Raw genomic sequence first — 23,440 nt, forward strand, 5'->3', positions numbered from 1 at the left:
AGATTATTACCTGTTTACACTGTATCTTACCTAGAGGGGTTCTGAGAAACTTAATAATGACTACAAATGCTAAAAAAACAATAAATTTACTGCCCCAGCCGTTCTCCAGCCGGACGCCCGATTCGGCTCAACGAGTGACATCATAAATGACCAAACCAAGTCGAGCTGGTCTGTATAACCTGGGAATTCGTATCAAAACGATGTCGTTTTCGGGATGGATTCTAGATACACAGAAGCAAATATACTGCCGTATCAATTTGAACCCATAATGGGCGATGCTGAAGTTCCGATTTATGACACTGACATCTCTGGCCAAACTTCAGATTGTGAGTTACAGACGTTACATTTGACCTTGGTCCAGACATTTCCAACCACACGGACGATACGCACGGGTAGGCCTTAACAGTATTTTATAAGTACTGTGTGCAGGTGCCGTTGTGGAAATCTTGGGAGTTCAGCTGTATTCGTGTCGTAGCTTCCAGCTGTTAAATGCTGAGAGCACATATGGCTATTTAAGGTGGGTACGTAATCCTTGTCTTGTGCTGTAAATCCACTCCTTCCTGAGGGTCAAATCGCCTGGAAACTTGAACAAAACGAACGCCAGGGTTCTTCAAGGACGTATTTTTACAACCATACGCAGAACAACTACCATTTTCGTGCATGTTGTCTCTCTTGTGGCTTTTTTTTACACTGAACTAAATGGCGAAGCTTTGACAGCTCGTTGGGTGAACTTAAGACGTAAGTCGGTGGAGACTACCGAGTGTTGACGGAAAAAATGTATAAAACCAGGCTCATTATATAGTGACTTTAAGTGCCATATTACTCAGATTAATATACCCTTTTTCAATGCCCTCAATTTACACGTCAATTTAACAGTATATACCGGGGAAGTTGATTATCGATAATTAATAAATCTGGGCACTAATCATGTAACTTCAGTTAAGGATTCATTCCAGCTCTTCATATAAACTGATTGCTTATCTTCAAAATAGGTTGTGATACATAAATTACCACTCACCTTAAAGGTGTTTATATACAAGCTAAGAATTTTCTGTTTTATACCTATTAACATGACTGCATTTTTTATTTATCGTATTTCGTTTAAGCTATGATGTCTGGGGATGTACAAGCTGTTATTTTAAGCATTTACATCAACAGTAAGATCCCTATGAAGCGAAGTTATACAGCAATGCAGTGATGTTACGCAGCGATAACACGTTCTCACCTTAGGGCAATCGCTTAGCAACATCGCGAGACAGTCATTACCCCCGATATGACCGTGACATTGACCATTTCACGTTGTTTCCATCTCCTCTGGACGCCCTGTCCATATTTACTCTCACATAAAACAGTTGTGTTTATGAACACAAATTTGGGGTCTTTCCAACAAAAGTCTTGTGTCAAATTTGAACAACTAAATCGTATGTTAAACACAAGGTCTTGTTTGTGTTTTATTACATTGTGACACAAACATGTGTACTTCAGATTTATTTAACACATGATCTTGTTGGGGTAACACATTCATGTGTTTAATAAAATAACACAGGTTGCTGTGTTAGCTTTCAACACAAGTATTTGTCGTGAGTACAGGAGAATTTTATTCATTGTAAAATTTAAGAAACTTAGAGTTAAGGTGTTTGATAACTTGACACACTAGTTTTTGCAGTAGTAACTTCTGACGTTGATTGAAATCGCCATATAACACACCAGATCTAACAAATGCTACAGGTCGGGATATTTACACGCCATATGCAGGACCCTTCGGTATATTGCTGGCCAAGTAAGGGCAATTTACAATATCAGCATTGAAAATGTCCCTGTTGTCGTAAAGCCTACGAACTGTTTTCGTATTTGTACAAATGCAGAGATAGTGAATGGTCTTCAATATTATGAAAAGAACTCCCAAAATAAATAAAATTATACAGACGTGTATAAAAAATAATTAAACTTCTGCTAAAAATGGAAAACCACAATGTGTTGTAAAATTTATAATGTAGAATATTTAATAATGAACTATATACAATTGCCGAACAGATGCCCCAAAATAACTGGAAAGATTTCGATATCTGGCATTAAAATCGTGTCAAGAGCATGCAAGTAATTCAAAAAATTGAACCATGTAAACATCTTGAAAAATGAAAACTGTCAGGTAACCAAGGAAACTTTCTACCTAGTATCAGTGGATGAAGATTTATTGATGAGCTTTTACTCATGTTTTCTTAGGTAAAGCCGATGTTCAGTGTTGGTTATTAAATAAACGGACATAAGTGTGCCTATTATAGAATCTCCAATGTGTCACATTTCCAGAAATATAAATTAGTGTGTTTCATAACCCAACATTATCTAACTTGAGGACTAAGTGATGATTGTTGCCGATATATCCGTAAACATGAAAAAGTGGAATGTCTACTCCGATTAGGCTTTGCTGATATACAGTAGCACTTCGTACGTACAGATATATTATACACATACACTCCGAAAACTAAGCGGTTAAACTGAACATACTATTATGTTGTTTAAGAACAGATGTCGCTAGAATGACATACTAATAGCAAATATAACGTAATGGTCCGAGTGAGTGCGTGAGTATTTGGGGTTTAACGTCGTGCTCAACAATTTTTCAGTCATATGACGACGAAGGAATCATTAGGGTGCATGTGCGTTTAATGTGCCTCCTTGTTGCAGGGCGGATTTCCACCGCTCTTTTATTTAGGGGGCCTCCGTGGCTCAGTCGGTTAGCGCGCTAACGCAGCGTAATGACCCAGGAGCCTCTCACCAATGCGGTCGCTGTGAGTTCAAGTCCAGCTCATGCTGGCTTCCTCTCTGGCCGTAAGTGGGAAGGTCTGCCAGCAACCTGCGGATGGTCGTGGGTTTCCCCCGGGCTCTGCCCGGTTTCCACCCACCATAATGCTGGCCGCCGTCGTATAAGTGAAATATTCTTGAGTACGGCGTAAAACACCAATCAAAAAAAAAATAAATCTTTTATTTAGTGCTGTTTCACTGAGACGACTTACCGAAGGCAAGTAAGCCGCCCCGCCCGAGCCATTATACTGATACGGGTCAACCAGTCGTTGCACTATCCCCTTCATGCTGAACGCCAAGCGAGGAAGTTACAACTTCCTCTTTTAAAGTCTTAGAGGTGTGACTCGATCAAGGATTGATCCTGGATCTACCGGTCCCGAAGCGGATGCTCTTCGTAATGGTCCGAAACAACATCATCAGCTATTCCGTACGGAACAGTAAGAGGGACACTGCGCTTTTCTAATATATTTAACTGTGCGTGGTTATTTTTTCCGCTTTTGCAGTCAGAGCTTGTTCTTTTTTTTAAAGAGAAAAACTAGCCCAAAAATAGATCGGGTTAGACTTTTTTCAAGTAGACGAAAAAAAAAAAAAAAAAAAACTCCAAGAAAAAGATCCCTGAGATAATCAGTCAACCGTGACATTCAGGACATAGCTCAGTCGAAAACTGAAAGGGGCCAGGTCTGTTTAGTTCACCACCAGAATACTACCTTACTATTCATGGGGAATACATAAACCAGGAATTTCCAAGTAATGGGACTATTACATTGCGGGTGAAAACAGTAACGGTCATTAAAAATATAAAAAACTAAGCACCATATGTAAATACAGGAATATACATAAAAGACTACAGCATAGAGAGTAAAACCACAGCAGTGAAGTTAATTTTAATGAATGCAAGTAAGACACAGATCTCTTTAATATGCACACTCCCCCAACACCTCCCCTCCCCTCTCCCAATCCGAATAGAAAAATATAATGGTGTGGACAGTTGATGTAAGAATCACTTCAAACTTGAAGACACATGACGCTATCTTCTGGTACTAAACAACCAAGCATAACAAACTATATTTCAGGCCATTTTCGTTACAAATAAGCAGTGAGTTTGTGATAGCACATTCATAAATACGCAAACAAATCAGAAGGTAATCTGTGTCATTTTCGTTGGAAAAGGCACTGGACCGCCCATTGTCACAGAGATTCCACTAATAGTCCGAGCGGGAGTAATTTCTTGTCCATGGGCCGGGTTTGAACACGCATCTCGTGTGTGAAAGACGAGAGTTGTTGTAAGAAATGACGAAGTAACAGACACAGGTAAGCCTTTGTGGAGCCGAGAAGCAGTCAGGGACGCGCAGGCCTTGTTAAGGCAGTTTTACAACACCACCGGTAAGAGCAGCGTGAACTGAGTAGGGTAGCGTGACAGTCTAAAACCAACAGAGCCTGACATAGTTTTTGTAGTGTACTGCGTCGCTGCTCAGTGGCCATTGTTCATTCAGCATAGTTTGTAAGCAGGTGGACTACGAATTGTACTAACTCTGTTTATGTAGGAGCTATCAGGAAGTTTGTGTTACGCCTATCCTTCCTCCACATGCACGTGGGACAACTTGTGATTATCAAAACGAGGACGAGGACTCTGCTCGCTTCTCTAATGAGCTGATGCCAGTGTATCCTGGTACAATGAGATAAGACGTCCGTGAGGAGGTGTATATATGTGTATATATGTGTACGATTTCACCCCCAGTCGCGTTGTGCGTATAACGTAGAGTTACTTAATACGGAGTGAGCCTATACGCAATCTACAGTGACACAACACCGTCCACAGTCACGCTATCATCTGTCATACTTCATACCTGTGACATATATAGTCGTATATGTGTGGTACGTGTATCGCGGTACTGTACTCATGGCGATTAACTGCGCACTGACTTGGAGGATGCTCAGTTGTACAGCCTTGTTATGTGGTCTAGTTATTCTACCGGTACTAGGTCACGATGACGGTAAGTTGATCACTCAGGTAAATACAGGTAAATGTTCCTATCTGGCAGCTTGAATCTCAGCATACGCCTGCGTCATCCAGAGTTGTCTGTCTTTGTATGACAGGTTTGCATATCCATCTGTATTACTAAATGTAACGACAACACAGCATTCTAAGTAATTCTAGACCAGTGACGTGTAATAAATTGCTCTAAACATCAATACGTTTGATTTCATTTTCCATGCTGCAGTCTCTTAATTATATGTATTTAACCAGTCCCTCGTTCCAATCAAGGCCTAAAGTCAGTGTACACTGGATTAAAGTGACATTATTTGGTTTGGGGGAGGGAGGGGGGGGGAGGCTTCTCGATGTAGACAGCTACAAACTAGTTTTATAATCTTATACCTTAACTACCGGGTGTGTGACCCTTCTTACATATCTGCATCCAGCACTGGTTATGTCGTTATATGCACCTGAGTTACGCCTCTGTTTTTGTATTATCATGTCATGTGTGCTCTTAGTTAAAGAGCCCGGTTTCCTCCCACCGTAATGCTTGTCGCCGTCGTATAAGTGAAATATTCATGTAACAGTATGATGTTGATGTAAAATTAACTTGAAAAAAAAAACAGAGATGATATAAAAAAAGTCCTTTTGTTATGGTATACCCAGGGGTTCACTCGAAAAAGTAATCTGTTAAATTGACAAAATACTACGTTTTCTGATTAATAGCTGAATAGATGACGTTATTTCTACAAAGTAGGGGTTTTATTCTAGGTGTCCGTGTAAATGCCTTCAGGTACAGGGCATTACACATCCGTTAGCGCCGTGGCCCTAGCAGAATTTGGTGAAATGCATTGATATTAATTGCAATTCAATAGCCGTCAATGGTTAAGAATTACTCAGAGTAATGTGTTGTCATCACATGTAACAAACAATAACATTTACACAATGTAAAGGGAACATGCCTCGAGGATGCTCAGTCCACCAGTAGAATCAGGGTTTATGTAGAATTACAATTTATCGAAATAACTTTAAGGCATAGAGAGTAAAGCTTAAGGATTAAGATTTGAGTTTGTTGTCAGCTACCACGACGCCGGCAAGCGCAGACGCCCAACCGGTGCCTGACTACATCAATTATGGTCTGATCAGAGAACTTCTGTTCAACAATTACCAAAAAGATGTTCGGCCTGCAGTGAACCATGCCCAGCCAATGAACATCGACTTTGAGATCACCCTGGTCAAGATGGCCGACTTGGTAAGGGTATAGCCCTGCATCCATACGATCTGGTGTCAACGATCGTTATGTCGATTACAACTATTTAACATAAAGTTGGATTCAAAATCTTGATTTAAAGGTGAACTGTCTTTAAAGTGATTAGTGTTAATCACTTTAATTTTTACATGAATTACGCATGAAATCCGATGAACGTTCTCGAGAATGAAGCCTTCAATAAATATAGACTAGAAGAGTGAAAAAGCAAGTCTAGTTTCATTTTGCTTGGAATTCAGTAAGAAAGAAAATAGTCCCGCTATTTCTATTTTGCGTTGTTATGGTCTTCATTATGGTTTTCTTATGTATGTATTAACGGAGGTTAGGTATATAGTGGGGGGGGGGGGGGGCGTGGGGAAACCACCGCCCTACGCCAGGTACACCTCTCCTCACTTACACCCACAGTAGAAGCTTGACCCACACAGCAGAATCGCTCTCTCCACAGGCTTAACGCACACCCACAGCAGAACCGCACTCTCCTCAGGCTTAACGCACACCCACAGCAGAATGGCTCTCTCTTCAGGCTTAACGCACACCCCACAACGGAACCGAACTCCTCTCAGGCTTAACGCACACCCACAACAAAACCAAACTCTTAACGCACACCCACAACAGAACCGCTCTCTCCTCAGGCTTAACGTACACCCACAACAGAACCGCACTCTCCTCAGACTTAACGCACACCCACAGCAGAACTGCACTCTCCTCAGACTTAACGTATACCCACAACAGAACCGCATTCTTTTTAGGCTTAACGCACACCCACAGCAGAACCGCACTCCTCCTCAGGCTTAACGCACAACCACAACAGAATCAAAATCCCCTCAGGCTTAACGCACATCCCACAGCAGAACCGCTCTCTCCTAAGACTTAACGTATATCCACAGCAGAATGGCTCTCTCCTCAGGCTTAACGCACACCCACAGCACAACCGCGCTCTCCTCAGGCTTAGCGTATACCCACAGCAGAACTGCATTGTTTTCAGGCTTAACGCACAACACCCACAACAGAACCGCACTCTCCGCAGACTTAGCGTATACCCACAGCAGAACTGCATTGTTTTCAGCTTAACGCACACCCACAACAGAATCGCACTCTCCTCAGGCTTAACGCTTGGCGTATACCCACAGCAGAACTGCATTGTTTTCAGGCTTAACGCACACCCACAACAGAACCGCACTCTCCGCAGACTTAGCGTATACCCACAGCAGAACTGCATTGTTTTCAGGCTTAACGCACACCCACAACAGAACCGCACTCTCCGCAGACTTAGCGTATACCCACAGCAGAACTGCATTGTTTTCAGGCTTAACGCACACCCACAACAGAACCGCACTCTCCTCAGACTTAACGTATACCCGCAGCAGAACCGCATTTTTTTAGGCTTAACGCACACCCACAGCAGAACCGCACTCTCCTCAGGCTTAAACGCACAACCACAACAGAATCAAAATCCCCTCAGGCTTAACGCACACCCACAGCAGAACCGCTCTCTCCTAAGACTTAACGTATATCCACAGCAGAATGGCTCTCTCCTCAGGCTTAACGCACACCCACAGCACAACCGCACTCTCCTCAGGCTTAGCGTATACCCATAGCAGAACTGCATTGTTTTCTGGCTTAACGCACACCCACAACAGAACCGCACTCTCCTCAGACTTAACGCACACCCACAGCAGAACCGCAGTCTCCTCAGACTTAGCGTATACCCACAGCAGAACTGCATTGTTTTCAGGTTTAACGCACACCCACAACAGAACCGCACTCTCCTCAGGCTTAACGCACACCCACAGCAGAACCGCACTCTCCTCAGGCTTAGCGTATACCCACAGCAGAACCGCATTGTTTTCAGGCTTAACGCACACCCACAACAGAACCGCACTCTCCTCAGGCTTAACGCACACCCACAGCAGAACCGCACTCTCCTCAGGCTTAACGCACACCCACAGCAGAACCGCACTCTCTCTCCTCAGGCTTAACGTACACCCACAGCAGAACCGCACTCTCTTTCCTCAGGCTTAACGCACACCCACAGCAGAACCGCACTCTCTCTCCTCAGGCCTAACGCACACCCACAGCAGAACCGCACTCTCTCTCCTCAGGCTTAACTTACACCCACAACAGAACCGCACTCTCTCTCCTCAGGCTTAACGCACACCCACAACAGAACCGCACTCTCTCTCCTCAGGCTTAACCGACACCCACAGCAGAACCGCACTCTCTCTCCTCAGGCTTAACGTACACCCACAACAGAACCGCACTCTCTCTCCTCAGGCTTAACGTACACCCACAGCAGAACCGCACTCTCTCTCCTCAGGCTTAACGGACACCCACAGCAGAACCGCACTCTCTCTCCTCAGGCTTAACGCACACCCACAGCAGAACCGCACTCTCTCTCCTCAGGCCTAACGCACACCCACAGTAGAACCGCACTCTCTCTCCTCAGGCTTAACGTACACCCACAGCAGAACCGCACTCTCTCTCCTCAGGCTTAACGTACACACACAGCAGAACCGCACTCTCTCTCCTCAGGCCTAACGTACACCCACAGCAGAACCGCACTCTCCTCAGGCTTAACGCACACCCACAACAGAACCGCACTCTCTCTCCTCAGGCTTAACGTACACCCACAGCAGAACCGCACTCTCTCTCCTCAGGCTTAACGTACACCCAAAACAGTACCGCACTCTCTCTCCTCAGGCTTAACGTACACCCACAGCAGAACCGCACTCTCTCTCCTCATGTTTAACGCACACCCACAGCAGAACCGCACTCTCTCTCCTCAGGCTTAACGCACACCCACAGCAGAACCGCACTCTCTCTCCTCAGGCCTAACGCACACCCACAGCAGAACCGCACTCTCTCTCCTCAGGCTTAACGTACACCCACAGCAGAACCGCACTCTCTCTCCTCAGGCTTAACGCACACCCACAGCAGAACCGCACTCTCTCTCCTCAGGCCTAACGCACACCCACAGCAGAACCGCACTCTCTCTCCTCAGGCTTAACGCACACCCACAGCAGAACCGCACTCTCTCTCCTCAGGCTTAACGCACACCCACAGCAGAACCGCACTCTCTCTCCTCAGGCCTAACGCACACCCACAGCAGAACCGCACTCTCTCTCCTCAGGCCTAACGCACACCCACAGCAGAACCGCACTCTCTCTCCTCAGGCTTAACTTACACCCACAACAGAACCGCACTCTCTCTGCTCAGGCTTAACGTACACCCACAACAGAACCGCACTCTCTCTCCTCAGGCTTAACGCACACCCACAACAGAACCGCACTCTCTTTCCTCAGGCTTAACGTACACCCACAGCAGAACCGCACTCTCTCTCCTCAGGCTTAACGGACACCCACAACAGAACCGCACTCTCTCTCCTCAGGCTTAACGTACACCCACAACAGAACCGCACTCTCTCTCCTTAGGCTTAACGTACACCCACAGCAGAACCGCACTCTCTCTCCTCAGGCCTAACGTACACCCACAGCAGAACCGCACTCTCTCTCCTCAGGCTTAACGCACACCCACAGCAGAACCGCACTCTCTCTCCTCAGGCTTAACGCACACCCACAACAGAACCGCACTCTCTCTCGTCAGGCTTAACGCTGACAGTAATGTCATAGCAATTTTATCACTTTTACAGGAAACTGCTATAATGGAATGTATATGAGATAAACGGCCATTTAACGGTTTCCAAGAACATAGTTCGATTTATTTCTATTAGAAGCTTTCCAAGGGAGTAATATGGCTTTTGAAACGTCAGATTTTATGGCGGACTGTTGTCACCAGAGGGCAACAGTGATGTGACAGCCTTATCTTCTTGCTCGAAATCGCTCGTTTCTGGATCTGTTTGGCGAATGCAATTATACGTCTCTATGTATAAACAATTTAATGATAAAATGTAGCAGTCTATGTCCGGATATATGGCAAAATCCTGATGTTACGTAACTGGTCTCATTATTGTCAGAAAAGCCCAAAGTGCAATAGAAATTTTCATATGCATTCTACTAGGATAAAAAATTGTAAAAATAAAATAAATCAAACTGTTTTTATGCACAGTGTTAAACGGTCATTCATCTCACATATGCTTCACAGTGTTTTCTTTACCTTTAAAACCTCACACTAAAGAAACCCAGCTGCATATGCTTTAAATTGGTGTGCTGAAATTCTATCATTGTGTCTAGCGGCGTGCAAATCGAATGTATTCTATTTCGAGAAATATTTGAAACGCACACATGCACAGCGAGGAATTTATACTATATGTGTTAGACAGTAACGACAACATGGGTGGGGGTGGGGGGTGGTAGGGCTCTTGAAATACGTCACTGCTCAGGTAAGTGGGACAGATTTTCATGACAGCGAAACGGTAATACTTCGTCTTCTCTTAAACCCAACTAACATTACGAACGGTGTTGAATTTTTGCAGATAATTACAGCCAAAACATAAAATTACAGCCAAAAACATTAAATGACGGCTTAGCTGACAGGGGTGTGGTAATTTACAGGTGCATTGCACATTTTCGTCTTTCTGCGGGACACTCTGTGGTTTTATGTCATTAAACCCCCTTTTAGCATTGTATTGGCGTTTTCTTTTCAGAACGAGATCGCCCACACCATATCGATGTCATACATCCTTTATAAGGTAAGCTAGGACGTAAACCAAAATCTTTTCTCTGTCAGGAAGCTGGCCCAGATGGCTCAGTTGGTAGAGCATCCGCATCAGGGTGCGGTAGATCCAGTGTCAGTCTTGGGTCGGCTCACACTTGGGACCTTGTAGATTGTAGATTTCTCGCTTGGGTGTCTAGGACTAAGTAGATAGTGCAACCACTGATCGACCCGTACCAGTATAATGGCTGGAGTGGGGCGACTCACTGGCCTTGTGTAAGTCGTCTCAGTGAAGCAGGTGGAAATCCGTCCTGCAACTGAGGGGCACACTACACGTGCATGCACTCTGAGGACTCCTTCGTCGTCATATGACAGAAAAATTGTTAAGTACGACGTTAAACTCTAAGCACTCACTCACTCTATCAGGAACATGACCAATGAGGTCTCTTGTTCGAATCCATTTCTCGCGGCTTCAGATGGGGCTTTCAGTCGAAGTTTGTTAGGTACCTGCCGAAGGTCGGGGGTTTACTCCGGTACTCCGGTTTTCTCCACCGATCAACCAGGCTGTCATCAAATAACTGAACAATTCCTGAGTACGGCATTAACCGCAAAGCAACCAAATAGCCAAAACATATCAGTCAGTCGTGTAAATGAAATATGCTAGACTACAGCGTAAAACACCAATCAAATAAATAAATAAATAATAATAATAAAAAAATAAATAACCTATCAACTAGCGTCATTAGGTACACGCGGTGGCCCTGGAGCCTGGAAACAGGTTGCTAATCAAATGCTGAACTATAAGTTATTAGGCACAGGAGTAATTTATAAATAAATCTTCCTGCTGTAAATTTGGCCTTGTCAAATGATTTTGATCCAATATTTTACTAAGAAGTTTCAAGTCAAAAAATTTAGCACTTAAATCTTAAATGTAGGTTGTCAGTTTGTCCGCAGCCCATGAACTTTGTTAAACTGCCGAATTCCGTAAACTTTATTGTGACACAGAGGCTTTGAAGCTTAGTCAGTGTAAAATATATTTCAGATGGTTAGAATGATTCTTTGTGGTTGGTCAATTGACAATTACTCCAAAATGATTGACAGTCACAAATTAGAATATAGATTTAGTTTCTGTTTACATTCCCGTTCAAAAAGACCTGATTTTTTATTAAAATATCTGGAACATAAATCATCGCATTTATACCTTATTTAAGATATTTATTTGTCTCATTTACTTGATTGGTGATTTACGCTGTACTCAAGAATATTTCACTTATACGACGGCGGTTATTCAAGATAAACCTTTGACAAGATCCAGATCAATTCCCGTCAAACCTAGTGTAGCTTCTTAGCAAAACCATTCCCGAACAATTTCTTCTCATTTAAAAAAAAACATTAGAATAAATCGTGAATTGACATTGCATTTGAAGCATACTATCGTTAGAGTTTTTCTGCAATTTATTTGAATATTTATTGCGTTGTTTCGACAAGGGTTGGTTCGATCCCCGCCTAAAGTGGAATCAGTCGCATTTTGGAGGAATAGAGAATATGAGCATCCCGGTCGACCAGATATGGAAGCCGGACGTCTCCTTGTTCAACGTGTGAGTATGAAGAGTAACTTTTCCACCAATACACGAGGGTGAAACGAACGAAAGCACAGAAATTGTGGAACATATTTACATGGTCATATGTAAACATGGTTTTCACGATTTTCGTCGCGATATGGCGGCAATAATGCCAAACTGTGGCCAAACTAAGCTATAATCATTCATCCTTCAAAATTTCTTTCGATTTTTCTATAAGAAGGAAAGGATATTTGAAAATGAATGTTGTATAAATGTAATATCTGCAATCTTTGGAACCAAGACTTGGTATGATGTAGGTCTGACACATTTGAGAGTAAATATGCTCTGAATATATAATCGATGCACGTCTAGTAAATTTATGTCATTGTTATTCTGTTGTTTATATCCAAAAAGCTGGAGTATGACAATATTTACGAATATATTAGAGTTATAATTATAGATAAAACGCTCGTTTAGCATTTGTTAATAGCACAGACAAAGCTCCAGCAGAAATAAATGTATACTTTTGTGTTTCTCTTGTTTTAATAGATATATGTTTTCAAATGCTATTTTTTCTTCTAATCTGTTATTATGAAACCTTAATATACGGATCGCTATTCACCCTGCCATTGGCTATAATTCTTATACACATGGTATATTTCGTAGGGATCAAGTAGTTTTAACGAGTTTCCGTATTGGACATTTTCAGTACGGTATCAACATATCTTAGTTCACTGTGTAGACTTTGTCCATGTTCGGGAAAAGTTCTACACCGTCAACACTGTTTTCGATTTATCTGACCTGCACACTGCTAACGATGATTTCATTGAATATTTGAAGGCCACTGGCCTATATTACAAAATATATAAGTAAATTATAAATTGGTTCTTTTTAACTGCCTTTAACTGCTGGTGTAAACTTGTTCTCGCCACAATATGGCTGAAATATTGCCAACGTGGCGCTGAAGCATACTCATTCAATCACTCAATATAAAACCCTTTCCAATTCCACACAGCTTACTGCGGTATATGTGTCGCATATCGTGTATGTTTAGGAACAAGAGAAGTAACTCATTTCGTTTATCATTAAGGAAGAGCATAATGCTGGATGTTTATCAAAAACGAGGCGTTCATATTACTAGAAATAAAGTCAAAACATTTGTAGATCGGCATGTCTGGGTTGATGTCTAATTTATGGTCAATTATATTGTCTCCATTTCCAATCTTTCAACCGATAATTGGAGTCGGCTTTTCCTGTTTTGATTACTAGGACCCAACACTTTTGGATTACTTCGGGCACTAGAGAGGTCAGACTCATGGGCGATAACCCACTGATAGAATGGCTGTTCTCACATAATGACTGTTATCTCACTGGTGATTTTTGTTTGTGTGGAGTTCTAAACAATATCCTTATTTTATGCATGCAAGTTTTAAGTTTGAGCGTACTCCTTGCTGAATGTATAGATTTATGATTCGTGCTAGCATTAAACTGTTTTCATGGAATTTGGCACTTATAATTTTACAGTATGATTTCGCACAATTGAAAGTTCAGGCACACTAAGCTGACTCTCCCAGCTTAAGAAGCCGAATGATGACAACATCTGAATTATGTTCGAGATATTCTCTTAGTTTCGCTTTATCAGAAACTGAACAGCCATTTCTTGCCGAAATTGAGATAAATTCACTTATTCAAAAGCACGATTTGCCAAAATATCCCCTGTACCAAGACGTAAAAGATTGCAAATATAAATCTGGAAATAAAACATTGTTATTTTCAGACGAATATACATAACTACTTACTCGCCGCAAATGTCACATTCGTCCCAGGTGTTTTATAAACATTAAAAATATAATGAATTGAAAAATGTTCCGTTGTTGAGACCAGCCTGAAACACTGCCTCGCTATTCTCACGACGACACGAGTGCGTCACAAAAGGCAAATAAGCTATAATACATATTCATCTGTTAATTTAATTATCTGATTCACGTAAAAGCAACCCAAATGACCGCTGTCAACACGTTTGGCAAGTCACTTACCACCTTTCCAAAATGTGACGTACAGAAATGCATGCACAGCGAATTGAAGGAAGATATGTTGTCATCAACGAACGTCAGGCTGGTAACACGACACCGCGTGGCACTCCCGCTTATGTCAGCAAGGCCCCACCAGCAGTGACAGCGGGGTAATTTACAAATTCCCTGTCCAGTGCCGGATAAGAACCCAGCGCTCGTTCGTCCTAGCGCTTTCTAGATATTAAGCAACAGTCTGATAAGTTAATATCCGATGTGTATGTGTGAAATCCTAACCTAGCCTGCACTAGTTCTTGTGTCCACAACGCTGATATCAGACAAGGCACTCGGCAATACATCTGTTTTAATTCAATACCTTTTTTAATAATTATTTTTCTGTAACTTTATAAAATTATTTCGCTTTTTTAACGTATATATGTTGCTTCCAAATTAACATATTTGCAGGTTTTGTTGTTTGTTTTTCCGTTTATTAATTTATTCATTTATTTTTTTTCTTTCCTGCTTGCTGTCACACTGTAGTGCCGACCAGTCCTATGCACACGTTTATGGTGGGGATGCTCTTGTGCGCCATGATGGAAAGGTCATGTGGGTTCCCATGATAACCAGTGAGAGTTACTGCTCCTTAAACTTTCTAAAGTTCCCGTTCGACAGCCAGGTGTGCTACCTGAAATTCGGTTCCTGGATCTACAGCGCCCAAGAGGTCCGCTTCTCCTTTGTGAGTAAACCCAATGCATCAGAAACCGATGCTGGTGTTTACATCACTGACGAAGGCAAAGCAGAGAACAAAGAATGGAAAGTGACAGAATTTAAACAGCGCCACGAGATTATCACGTATAGCGAGGATATTCCGAAGTGGGCGGAAGTGACAGTAACTATCAGATTGCGCAGACTCGGCAGATACTACCAGAGCCTCTACGTGGCTCCGATTGTTTTGCTTGCCATCCTAAATCCTATTGTTTTCTTACTTCCAGCAGATGCCACAGAGAAACCCATCCTGGGTGAGTATTTCATTTCTTAGTTCAAGCTTTTAAAACGCTATAAAGTGAATATACTAGCATGATAAACTTTACACATGGATCGCAGGCGAACAGTATTACAGTATTCACACTTACCAAAACGAGGCTACAAACTGGAGGTAACGCCTAGAATATCCACTGTTTTCCTTGCATTATCTACTCCCTGTCCCCTCTTTATTTATTTATTTATTTATTTATTTATTTATTTATTTATTTATTTATTATTTCTTACATATTATTTTGGGAACAGTCGTTTCCGATTGTTTTGGAATTCGGGTCTTGGGATTATTGCCTTAGAGCGCCCCTTTACGAATGTCAAACTTGACGCTTAGATTATTTCTCATTACACGAGTTTCCAATATTTGTATATATTACCTGCCAAACATAATGTGTACCTCACTTGATAAGCAACAGAGAACTCTGTCACGAAATATATTTTTTTTTACATTTTGTTTACTTCAGTTACAAAATATGTTATTTTCTAAAGTGAGGTTTTGAGATCGCATTTATTTTTTTAGGTTTTCACATTGTTTTCAGAGCTTTATTACAATAATGAGATTTTTTTAAAAATAGAAGTGATATGGCCTCAAATCCTACATCCGCCATTTCATTATCTTCACTTGTCCTTCACCAATCATTATGTGCGAATTTATTCGTCACACATAGAAAGGTTCATCACTATGTCGCCAAAGGTTAGTGGTTCTCCCCTGGAAACTGGCCACCAGCGTCAAACGCATAAATGAATCCATCAGTTTAACTTCCCTTAATGTCAGCATTCGTACGGGTACGATCTGAATTAAATTGTATCAGAAAGGAAGGAAAAAAAGAGTGAGACAGATTCCTAAATAACTTAGTGAATAAATTGTATGTAATACATTTTAAGCTGACTTACATGTTCACACCTAGCTCTCTTTCTCTTTCAGGTAGCCTGATTTTACTCGCCATCTGTACCCTGCTGATCAACCTACAGACGGTCATACAGCCGGCACATGTCACCATTCCTCGCCTCGGTAAGGGGATGATTTGGGCAACAGAAATTCTACTGTGCCTGAAAGTAACCGAAAAACTGAACACGTCGCTCAGGTCACGACCAAGAATTCGATATGATGCGCGCCAGCCTACTGCAGATCGAAGCAAATCTCCTAACTCATGGAACAGTTGTGCTCTGTGCTTACATTTATGACCAATGCGGTCGTTGTGAGTTCAAGTCCAGCTCATGCTGGCTTCCTCTCCGGTCGTAAGTGAGAAGGTCTGTCAGCAACCTACCGATGGTTGTAGGTTTCCCCCGGGCTTTGACCGGCTTCCTCCCACCATAATGCTGGCCGCCGTCGTGTAAGTGAAATATGCTTGAGTACAGCGTAAAACACCAATCAAATAAATAAATAAATTACATTTATGGCAAGTGATTTCAGTAGCAGTCTAAGTGATCTTGGTTAACCACAGCTAATAGTATAGTACTCAAATAGCTAGACAGAGTATTCAGATAGCTAGACAGAGTATTCAAATAGCTAGACAGAGTATTCAAATAGCTAGACAGAGTATTCAAACAGCTAGACAGAGTATTCAAACAGCTAAACAGAGTATTCAAATAGCTAGACAGAGTATTCAAACAGCTAGACAGAGTATTCAAGTAGCTAGACAGAGTATTCAAATAGCTAGACAGAGTATTCAAATAGCTAGACAGAGAATGTTGTTGCATACACTAGGAGACCATCCATCATGTCCACAGTACACTGCTCAAAGACAAATATTTCTTCCTGGCTTTGTAGACGTTGGAATGCGCGTTCAACGGAGCTTTGTCCACCGAAAAATCCAAGTTTAGTTTTTAAAGCTCAAGGGAATTTTATATAAACTATATATGTACGCCGGATAAGTTACTAGGTTTGCTTCCGTTTCTAGGCGGCCGGAGAACCCTACTGGAATTACGATCGTGCTGCACGCACTGATATATTGGCCATAAATGTCCAAAATCGATCTATTCCGCGTACATTTAGTGCATGTGTTTCTAATCGACCAGGTGTGCGAAATGGAATAAATTCTTTTGTCATGTTTGTTTGAATATCATTATTTTCATCTCTTACATTTGTATTTTCTTGTGCATCTTTCCCCAGTGATGTTTTACGTCTCCACCTTGGTGCTGACGTCATTCAGCGTGTTCTCGTCTTCGCTCGTCTGTCATCTTGCCAGGAAGAACAAAAGACTGCGGGGGGTCCCTGCTTGGTTGTCATCGGTAAGTCTTTTACCAGGTTAGTTTCTGACATGCAGATAACATAAATAATATAAACGCAGCATTGGGCTGAAGCACGTTTTTTAACAATAACTTATTTTTGAAACAAAAACAGTTAAGCGTTTTATTTGATTTGAATTTTCCCCTTCAAATGTTATGTTGATACTCGGGTTTAAACCAGAGGAAACTGTTTACACTTCATAAAGTGCATGGTTGATCTGACATTGAGTACGGCGTAAAAGTGTGATCAAGTAAGTAAATAAAATAAACTATGTTATTAGTAAACCATTGTTACTCACAGCATGTCAGTCAAAATTATTGTGATCAGATTAAGTGACTAGTTGGCTTGCACAATGACCTATAAGCCTCTCACCAGTGTGAGTTGAAGTCAGATCGTGTTGGCTTCATCTCCAGCCATACGTGGGAAGGTCTTCCAGCAGCCTGTGGATGGTAATGATTTTTACCCAGGCTCGGTCCGGTTTCGTCCTGCCATAATGCTTACCGCCGTAGCATAAGTGAAATATTCTTGGGTACGGCATAAAAGTGAAATCAAATAAATAAATAAATAAAAAATAAATTAAATTAATTAGGTTATCTGTAAACCACTGTTAGTCACAGCACATTAGTCACAACATTGATAAATGTTATGTGATTTAGGAGCTAGCTTAGGCCATTAGAGCGCTGGCTCGCTGGAACTATCAAGCGTTTACTATCAAGCAGTCCAGCGCATGTTGGCTTCCTCTCCGGCAGTACGTGGCAAGGTCTTCCAGCAACCAGCGGATGGTGGTGGGTTTCACCCGGGCTCTACCCGATTTCTTCACACCATAAAGCTGGCCGCCGTCATATAAGTGAAATATTCTTGAGTACGACGTAAAACACGAATCAAATAAATCAATCAAGCATTTACTTACAGTAAATGTCCAGTGATGTGTCTTGATCGAATCCAACTCTTGCTAAGTCAGCGACTATTTTTAACTCGGATGTTTGTCAGGTACCCAGCCAATAAACCTGATACCCGCCGTATAGAGTACGCTACGACGCAAGTACATCATTAAATTAATAAATAGTACGTGATCTGTCGAACTATGACACAGGGCGAAGATAGTGAGTCCCCCGTGTGCTTTTGTGATGATGACGTTAAGAGGCAACTGATCGTCACGTGCCTAGCCATGAATTCTGCTGTGATTATGGTATTCCTCCGAAAGATACTCAGTGGAAAACGCATAAATTACTCCCGCGCAGGTCTTAATTCTTTCCTGTTCATTGTTTTGTCAGATTTTCTTAGGTCGATGTGGATTACGCCGGGTACTCTGTGTGGAGACATATAGTCCCGTAAGCCGGTTTGATGCACTTGTCACCATGGGCGACGGTGTTCACATGGAGGGCGAGTCTGCCACGGAAATGGACGGGCCAGCTCAGAATCCATCCCATAATGAGCTGCGCGAGATCCGGAAGTGCCTACATGCCATAGCCAGCCGGATGAACAGTGACGACTCCATACAGAGTTTGTCACGTGACTGGTACGAGATCGCGCGAGTTTTGGACCGGATGCTGTTTATCATATTCTACGTACTGCTGTTTTTAACAGCGATAGCATTCCTCTTGTAGATCCTAGGTTTTCGGAGTTGGGATTTGTATAGACACAAACGAACTTCTACTCAGATGCATAACCGTTGCCAGGCGTATATATTTGCACACAATGTAAATAAGTTCTAATGTAATTCATAGGTCACCAATAATTTGATCATTATCATTACCTTTTCGTTACCATGACAACATCTCATGCATCTATATGTTCGGATTGTTACAACATCGGTTGTGAACTTATGATCCGGAAATCCATTATTTCTTTACAACGAAATGTTACCTTATATAGCTTTGTATCTATTCAGTTCTGATGCCTCGGCACGCCGATGTTATGCGTGTTTCGCGGACACGTTTTTGAGCTTTTTCACCCCTCTGCACGCACTGATGTAATGGTGCATTCAATTATGGGACCTATTTCACAAAGCGCCCTTGGGCTTCAGCCTAAAATTGTAATTCAAATTTAGCTCTTAAAATGTTTGATTGCACGCTTTTGTAGTACAGTTGTTTGATACAATTGTAAAGAAGACTCGCTGTCAGTCCACCACCGGAATCCTGGTTGAGGTAACTGTCAGTCCACCAGCGGTATCTTGACTGAGGGAGCTGTCAGTCCACCAGAGAAGTCCTGTTTGAGGGAGTTGTCAGTCCTCCAGCGCAACCAAGGCTGAGGGAGCCGTCAGTGCAGCAGTGGAATCCTGGTTGAGGGAACTGTCAGTCCACCAGCGGAAGCCTGGCTGAGGGAACTGTCAGTCTACCAGCTGAAGCTCGGCTGAGGGAACTTTCAGTCTACCAGCTGAATCCTGGTTGAAGGAACTGTCAGTCTACCATCTGAATCCTGTCTGAGGGAACTGTCAGTCCTCCAGCGGAAGCCTGGCTGAGGGAAATGTCAGCCTACCAGCTGAAGCCCGGCTGAGGGAACTGTGAGCCTACCAGCTGAATCCTGGCTGAGGGAACTGTGAGCCTACCAGCTGAAGCCTGGCTGAAGGAACTGTCAGTCTACCAGCTGAAGCCTGGCTGAGGGAACTGTCAGTCCACCAGCGGAAGCCTGGCTGAGGGAACTGTCAGTCTACCAGCTGAATCCTGGCTGAGGGAAATGTCAGCCTACCAGCTGAATCCTGGCCGAGGGAACTGTGAGTCTACCAGCTGAATCCTAGCTGAGGGAACTGTCAGCCTACAGGCTGAAGCCTGGTTGAGGGAACTGTCAGCCTACCAGATGAATCCCGGCTGAGGGAACTGTCAGTCTACCAGCTGAATCCTGGCTGAGGGAACTGTCAGTCTACCTGCGGAAACCTGGCTGAGGGAACTGTCAGTCCACCAGCGGAAGCCTGGCTGAGGGAACTGTCAGCCTACCAGCTGAATCCCGTCTGAGGGAAGTGTCAGTCCACCAGCTGGATCCTGGCTGAGGGAACTGTCAGTCCACCAGCGCAAGCCTGGCTGAGGGAACTGTCAGCCTACCAGCTGAATCCTGGCCGAGGGAACTGTCAGCCTACTACCGAAATCCCGGCTGAAGGAAATGTCAGTCCACCAGCGGTATCCTAACTACGAGAACAGTCAGTCTGTCAGCGGAATCCTGGTTTGTGCAAGCATAGACGATAACATAACGAAATGGGTAGTTATACAGTTATACAGAGCAGCAACATGATAGCTGGCAAATGGACACACCTAACCAGCGAAATAAGGCCTCTACAAAATTTTAGAAATTTAGAGGGAAGGCGTTTCATCCTTGACACTAGTTTTTGAACCAATAAGTTGTGACGTAGATTTACATTATCACATTTAACAAAGGATCTGACAAATGCTTTTTTGCCAGATGTATGTACGCTATATACATGACCCATATATGCAATCATAACACGGATGATTTGCAATTCAAAATTGAAACTAGCAGTATCCGTTTTGTTACAGTGGCGACGAGAGAGGACATCGTGGTCACCCTTGTACCGATACAGACTCGAGTAATTTGTGCCGTTAAGAATACAACACAAACGTCGGATATGGGTCCGATATGGGTGTGATATGGGTGCGATACATTTGACTTTGAGCCAAATCATTCAATCAGTTTACTGATGCCAAACGTTCCTTTCCCAGCTAATCGCAGAGTACAACGTTACAGTAGATATACTGCAATAGTCTGCTCGTTGCGCTGTAATATATTTATGGGTTCGAGAGTTGGGAGGTAAGGAATCCTTGCAACTGGATAGGAAATCGTCCCACTTCGGTGCAATAGAGGTGTAAATTTTTGCATGCAGACAAAACAAGTAATATTGATGTTTACTTGAATGGGAAGTTCAATTACTGAAGAACGTGTGTGTGAAAAACTGGAGTGATGTGATTTATACTTTTTCTTATCAAAAGACAACAGCAGAGTCAAAAGCAGATTTTGCCATTTTAAGGCGTTTTTCTATTATACCTTCATTATAATATCACTTCCACGTATTTGGTGTCTGATTAGGCAGTAGTTATCTGTAGCGAAGTCTAGTATTGATTAACTGAATCATATTTTTATAAATCAAAAAAAAAGGAAAGAAAATAATTTGGATGTTCATTGGACCTCTACATTCATCATAATATTTGTTGGCTTCTAATGCATTGTCCGCATTGGTCCAGTGCTAACATGCGTTCTTTAAAACCGTTCTTTCGAATAGGATAACGAGCTCTAATCCTATAATTGCTTAATTTTTTTACTGCTTAAAAAAGCGAGATAATGGAGAGGGGATTAATTTGAACCACGCAAGAAATTCTTTTTTTGATTTATTTCTTCGTATGTTGTCAAGCTATATGTTAAATAAGTATAAATATATTATTGTAATCCTATACAGAGTATATACACTGTTCTTCCAATGAAAGCTCAACACCATCTACTTCAGCTGACAGCGTATCGTATAATCACATCGAGAAAGGTGGCACATGTTTATCAGTTTAACTTCGTAATAGATGTCATTAAAGACGGTAGACTGTCATATATTCACGCTATGTTTATTTATTTATTTGATTTTTGTATTTTGCGCCGTACTCAAGAATATTTCGCTTATACGACGGCGACCAGAATTACGGTGGGAGGAAACTTTCAAGTTTTTCAAACTTTAGCCAATTTTATCATTAAATGTCGTAGATTTGATCAGGTTATCCCTTTTTTTCTAATGCTTGTTGGTTCTAAGCCACATAATGCTCTAAGCCGCATGATGTTCTAACCTGCATGATGTTCTAACCCACATGATGTTCTAGCCCGCATGATGCTCTAACACCCACGATGTTCTAACGCGCATGATGTTCTAACCCACATGATGTTCTAACCCGCACGATGTTCTTCGCTGCCTGATTTTTTCTGCGTGATGTTCTGTTGCATGATGTTCTGTTGCATGATCTTCTGTTGCATGATGTTCTGTTGCATGATGTTCTGTTGCATGATGTTTGTATCAGCTTTATGTTTCCATCTCTGTGCATGATATTGCTGTATCTGTGATTGTCTGAAAGATTGTCTGCCGCTGAACAGCTCTACTCATACAAGTGACCGCCAGGGCAAAGTGCAAAGAGCGTGCCTGCGTGAAACAATGGAATAAATGAAAATGTCAAAACTAAACTATGGTTTGTTGGGATACCTTCATGGATATTATCAGAACAGGTGATCACAATTTCATTACTACTCTGGCTAAATATGAAGTAATTAAACGAATCGGCTGACTTCGTGGTCGATCGAATGTACACACAGAGGGATTAACAACATAATGTACTACAGGTTTGTTTTATTGTTAATTATTTTGAAATTCGATATTTATCCATTACCTTGCTGAAGTATTTGACTCCACCAGTGGATATCCGTACTGAGAGGTTTGTTAAGTAATGGACGCACAGTTAGTTAGCACTGGAAGTTACCAAACCCCCCAACCACGCAGTGAAGCAGAAAAAACTCTCCAACGAACCCGCTGAAGTTGGAGAGTTTCCGCTGTTTACAGACAACATTTTTTTTTATAATAAAGTAAGCACCAAACCTTTCTACAACGTGTCAGACTGGACAAAGACAATTAGGTTCCCTTTTAACTGATAAACATGCATGAGCATGTTCATAAACAACAGCACGCTGCAATAGTATGGTTGAAGCATCGATTGATTTCAGGGATGACCGTGTTCTGATATACATGTAGAATGGATTCGCGGAAAACAGACACTGCTTAACAACATAACAGGCTATTTCATCGTTTAGTGCCGCGATTATTTTCATATGTTTTTATATCCTAGCTCGCACTGATTTATTGGACAATAGTGCACTTATGAAGCACTCTTTACTATGTTGTACAATTGAAAACGAAACAAAAATGTTGTCTTTCTGACGGTTTTACATAATTAGTCTATTGTTGTGTTTTGCAAC

At 42.2% G+C, this 23,440-nt stretch overlaps 1 protein-coding gene across 1 annotated transcript; it reads left to right on the forward strand.

Annotated features, from left to right (window-relative positions):
• The first annotated feature begins 4,322 nt into the window (after nt 1-4,322).
• Nucleotides 4,323-19,739, forward strand: LOC135464118 (neuronal acetylcholine receptor subunit alpha-10-like). The gene is made up of 8 exons (XM_064741610.1): nt 4,323-4,796; nt 5,857-6,029; nt 10,648-10,692; nt 12,144-12,253; nt 14,767-15,245; nt 16,187-16,273; nt 17,375-17,493; nt 18,766-19,739. Exons 1-8 carry the CDS (start codon nt 4,703-4,705, stop codon nt 19,096-19,098), a joined length of 1,440 nt encoding a protein of 479 aa, XP_064597680.1. The 5' UTR covers nt 4,323-4,702; the 3' UTR covers nt 19,099-19,739.
• The last annotated feature ends 3,701 nt before the right edge of the window (nt 19,740-23,440 follow it).

This window comes from Liolophura sinensis, chromosome 3 (assembly GCF_032854445.1).
Source record: "Liolophura sinensis isolate JHLJ2023 chromosome 3, CUHK_Ljap_v2, whole genome shotgun sequence".
Classification (NCBI taxonomy): domain Eukaryota; kingdom Metazoa; phylum Mollusca; class Polyplacophora; order Chitonida; family Chitonidae; genus Liolophura; species Liolophura sinensis.

Excerpts from the sequence above, each read along its gene's own strand:
- LOC135464118 (XM_064741610.1), top strand. The coding sequence starts at position 4,703 with ATGGCGATTAACTGCGCACTGACTTGGAGGATGCTCAGTTGTACAGCC. Across the intron at positions 4,797-5,856 it reads GGTACTAGGTCACGATGACG|CTACCACGACGCCGGCAAGC; the intron begins GTAAGTTGATCA and ends GTTTGTTGTCAG. Across the intron at positions 6,030-10,647 it reads TGGTCAAGATGGCCGACTTG|AACGAGATCGCCCACACCAT; the intron begins GTAAGGGTATAG and ends TTTTCTTTTCAG.